At 31.1% G+C, this 4,633-nt stretch overlaps 1 protein-coding gene across 1 annotated transcript; it reads right to left on the minus strand.

Moving 5' to 3' along the window:
* Nucleotides 1-726: 726 nt before the first annotated feature.
* LOC102582078 (probable xyloglucan 6-xylosyltransferase 3) lies at nucleotides 727-3,996 on the minus strand (the record flags this gene model as incomplete). The annotated part of the gene is made up of 3 exons (XM_015309278.1): nucleotides 727-1,245; nucleotides 2,506-3,389; nucleotides 3,571-3,996. Coding segments are annotated over 3 exons (1,437 nt in total), but the record flags the coding sequence as incomplete, so codon positions are not given.
* Nucleotides 3,997-4,633: the final 637 nt, after the last annotated feature.

Below are 4,633 nucleotides of genomic sequence, written 5' to 3' on the forward strand. Positions count from 1 at the left end.
TCATCAACTATTTTATCTTCTTGTGGAAAAATATATATATTCCACATTTAAGGTCGTGTATTTGGTACGAAGAAAAATGTGTTCTTAATTTTCTCTGATGTTAAATATTGTCACAACATCGTTTATCTGTGTTGAGGAATGGGGGCGGTGAAGTGTGTGTGGGGAGGGAGGTGGAATATTGGAGCGTAGGGAGGAGACAATTGGCGTGGAATTCCCATTATGGAACTTATTTTCCTATTCTCGTTACGGAAGTCATCTTTTTTAATTATCAAAACCTAACCTACTCACTGATCTTAGAATGTGGTCTTTCCTTATAATTTTTTTGTTGTGTGTACACATTTAAAAAATTAGAGTGCCTTATACTTGCATACAGTTCTTAGGTCTACCTTTCATCAACTATATATTTTCTTCAAGTTCAAATTGTAACTTTTTACATATTAATGATCAACGGAAACAAGATATTAACTAATAAACAAAACTATATATTTTTATTCTAATGTCTGATGTGTGTTTGTTTTACAGGTTCAACCTGGCTCAAGGCCATATGTGTATCCATCATGCAAGGTAATAAAGAGGAAGAAGAAGACCTTTTAGTTAAGGATAATCCTCATTTTCATGTTCCAACAATAGAGGTCATGCATTCTTATTCAAAAACTCCAACTCATGATGTGTACACAATGCCTTCTCCAAGATTATTTCACACACATTTACCTTATAGGATTTTGCCAAATTCAATAAAAAATTCGAATAATTGCAAGATTATATACATAACAAGAAATCCTAAAGATACCATAATTTCTATGTGGCATTTCTTCAATAATCGTAAGCGTTTAGAAGATCTCTCTCCTTTAGAAGAAGTTGTGGAGAACTTTTGCAAAGGGGTTCATCCGTATGGACCATTTTTTGAACATGTTCTTGAATATTGGGAAGAAAGTAAAAAAATGCCTCAAAAAATATTATTCTTAAAGTATGAAGACTTGAAGATAGACCCTAAGAAAGAGGTGGCAAAAATAGCCTTGTTTCTTGGAAAGCCTTTTGATAATGAAGAGGATTTGGAGATAGTTTTGAACAAGTGTAGCATGGAGAGGCTTAAGAACTTGGAGGTTAACAAGAGTGGATCAATCTTCTCTCATATTCACAATAGTGCATATTTCAGAAAAGGAGTTGTTGGGGAATGGAAGAATCATATGACACCTGAAATGGAAGAGCAACTTGACAAGATTACCAAGTTGAAGCTTCAAGGGAGTGGCCTTGAACTTTGATTCTTATAAGAGAAAAGTATTGAAGAGACACTTGAACTTGACGTAAATTATTAGCTAGTTTCATCCTTAAATTATTGTCAGCCTTAAAAACAATCTTCTACTTGACTAACTCAATTTAAATACAGTACCCTTGATCTGTCACATGGCATAACAAGTGGTCTCAAACTCTTGTACGAGCGTCGGGTTCTTAATAGAAAGCCGAGAGAAGTATTGAAAGCATATCTAAACTTGGCGAGAATTTAGGGGTGTATTTCACCATGTGGCCAGATCAGAGGTGTATTTAAGTTCAGTTAGTCGAGTAGAAGAATATTTTTAAGGCTGTCAATAGTTTGGAAACGAAACTAATAATTTACTATAAGTTTAGAAGTGTATCAATACTTCTTTCTTCTTATAATTACTACTTTAAATAAGCTTTTCTATTACTTCATCCGAATGAATAATAAGTTAAGGTTGTTGAAAATAATAAACTTAAATGTTTTTAAGCATCTTCATATGTCTTTTTAGTTATTTTAAGTGCATATCTTTTATTAAGTATGAGTTTCAAAATATCTCTTAATAGTTGACACCAATAAAAATTTACCCTTTGTAATGTTGTTAATTACACATGAAATTTTAATATATTATGGAGTTAGCTTTATGTTGATTGGGAGGTAATAATTATATTGAAGCTTTAATATATCATCATTCCTCTACATTGTTATAATGAAGCTTTCTCTACTGTTGATTCGGAAGTAATTAGGCTTATAACGATGCAAGATAAAGCATAAACATATAATTGAATTACGTGAGATCATATTTTGTGCATCAGACGGTCTGTTTTTATTAGAAAATAATACCAAATTTTTTGTGCGCCATATATATAAAGACAGAGGAACAAAATTGTAATTGTCAATTAGCTAGGTTTTGGAAAATAATACTCCATGTACATAACAAGAATATTTTACATAACTAATTCCACTTTACAGAATAAGTTAAAGTATGGATAAATGAAAATGTTTTAGAAAGCTTAAACTAGATGGGAGCAAAACCAATTAATTTCCATTTTGATCATAAAAGAAAAAAAAAAGTGTATAAGATTACAACAACTATACATCTCATTTAAACGAGTTGGTATCGAGCTATATGAATTATCACTGACCATATTCTTCGTAAACAATTTACAAATACAAGGAAGAGAGTCTCTCTAAAAAACCACTAAAAACCAAAAGAAAATTTAATTTTTCATAGACTGCCTCTAAATAATGTAGAATGTCTAATGTCCAAGTCACTAACAAACTCTAAAGGCCTAAAAGTTTCATTTCTTATTCTTTTAACATTAGGACTTGACAAACCTCTATGCCTAAATCCATACAATTTAAGCACTTGATTATCTGCAAAATTAAAAGCTCTTTCCATACTTTTCAAACACTTTTCAACTGGATAATCCCCATAACTTCCACAAGGCTTACAACCAACAAAATGTGTCACAAATGGCCATCTCTCATCTCCAAAACCTGGATGGTATTTTTGAATCATTTCTTCATATCGATCCACTAAACCAGCCCAATAACCATGTAAATAATACGAATTTTCAACAAACACCTTGTCCATCCACTTATTATTCCTCAATATTAACATGTATATCAATGCTGATTGATCGTCCGCTTCAAAATTAGGCCTACCTTTTAAATTTTCTGACAAAATTTTACCAGCATCATCGCGAATTTTACCTTTTGGTCCCATTGGTGCCCAAGAATCAAGCAAATCTAAAGACCATTGACAATTTCTTAGAAGAAAACTTCCAGTGTTCAAAGCAACCCACGATTTTTCATTTAATAATTCAGGATATCCATGAATGATCAAATTTTTTCCATTGTATTTAGATAATGGAATTTCAAATACCATATCTGTGAACATTGCATCACTATCCATCCACCATATCCACTCAATTTCTGGATGAGACATCATTAATTTTCTAATTAATGGCAATTTTGACCAATATCCTGATAATTGTTTGTCAAAATGTGCCATGTTGTACACAATTTCAATATTGTGAATTCTACAATAATCAATCTTGTTCTTTATTGACTTTAACAAATAATGATCCCCAATTGAGTTGTCACAAGGACTTGGAGGTGAACCCGTTACCTATTAGAAAAAAAAATAAAAAATTAAACAAAACAACTTTTCTTAAATTGACTTAGCCTTTAAGAGAATCATCTTATTTCATGAACATATGTGTCTGTTTAAATTTCAAATTCGAATTTTAAGTCATTTATCTAATAAGTAAAGCCTTTAAATGAAAATATTACAAACTATCTAACATTACCAGCAAAACGCGAGGCTTTCCATTTATATAGCTTGGAAATCTTGGATTTCCATGCAACCAACTTTTTCTTGTAGAATCCCAATTGTCGATTTTTGGACCTAAACTATAGGTAGAATTTTGAGGATATTCAAAATTATCATCATCATCGTTATCATTATCGTCGTATCGGATCTCAGCAATGACCCGATTCGTTTCTTCAACAAGTTTTTGGTTTTGGTTTAGGGAAGGACTATTAGAGGAGAAGTTGTTAATGCCTATGGTACCACGTAACACTAAGATTGTTACAACCCCACATAAGATGGTGAGCCTAAGGTTGATGAATGAATTTGCTACACGTCGACGGCGAGAGACCGAGCGGTGGGGAGGGTGGCGCCGGCGCCCGCTGAGGTGAGCCTCTTGAGGGTTGTGAATTGGACCATCGTCGTTGGAATTAAAGGTGATGATATGAAGTTGATAACATGATAGAATGCATTAGATATATAGAATAATATGATTGACAATATTGTTTATTATGGAGAAAAACGTGCAGGGATGTTCTCCTTATATGACATGCAAAAGAGTGCTATATATATGAGTATAATTTTTATATTTTCTTTTTCTTAATTTCCATTATTTCATCAAACATTGCTTGTGTCATTACAATGAGATTTATTATAAAGCAAAGTCTTGAGATGTATAAGCTTCAACTAGCTGAATAAATAAAAAAGTTTAGGTAAAAATCTCAATAGTGTATTTTTTTGCATAAATTTTTAATTCATATCTAAGACCTATAGGATATTTAGTCTAGTAGAGATAAAATTAATGGTAAAAATGAAATTTTGTTGAAAATTATACAAAATATATATAGTTAAAAAATTATTTATAAAAAAGCATAAATTGCATATATATAATTATAAAAATATGTATATATAATTTATCAGTTTGATTTGATTTTTTTAATCAATTGTTGTTATTTCTAAACTTTTAAAATCAAAGAAAATCCAAAATAATATACTTAATTATTTAAGAAAAAAATTACGCGTATAAGCAAACATTAATTCGTTAACATTACTATAGTTTGCCT

Source organism: Solanum tuberosum, unplaced genomic scaffold, assembly GCF_000226075.1.
Source record: "Solanum tuberosum cultivar DM 1-3 516 R44 unplaced genomic scaffold, SolTub_3.0 scf00103, whole genome shotgun sequence".
NCBI lineage: Eukaryota > Viridiplantae > Streptophyta > Magnoliopsida > Solanales > Solanaceae > Solanum > Solanum tuberosum.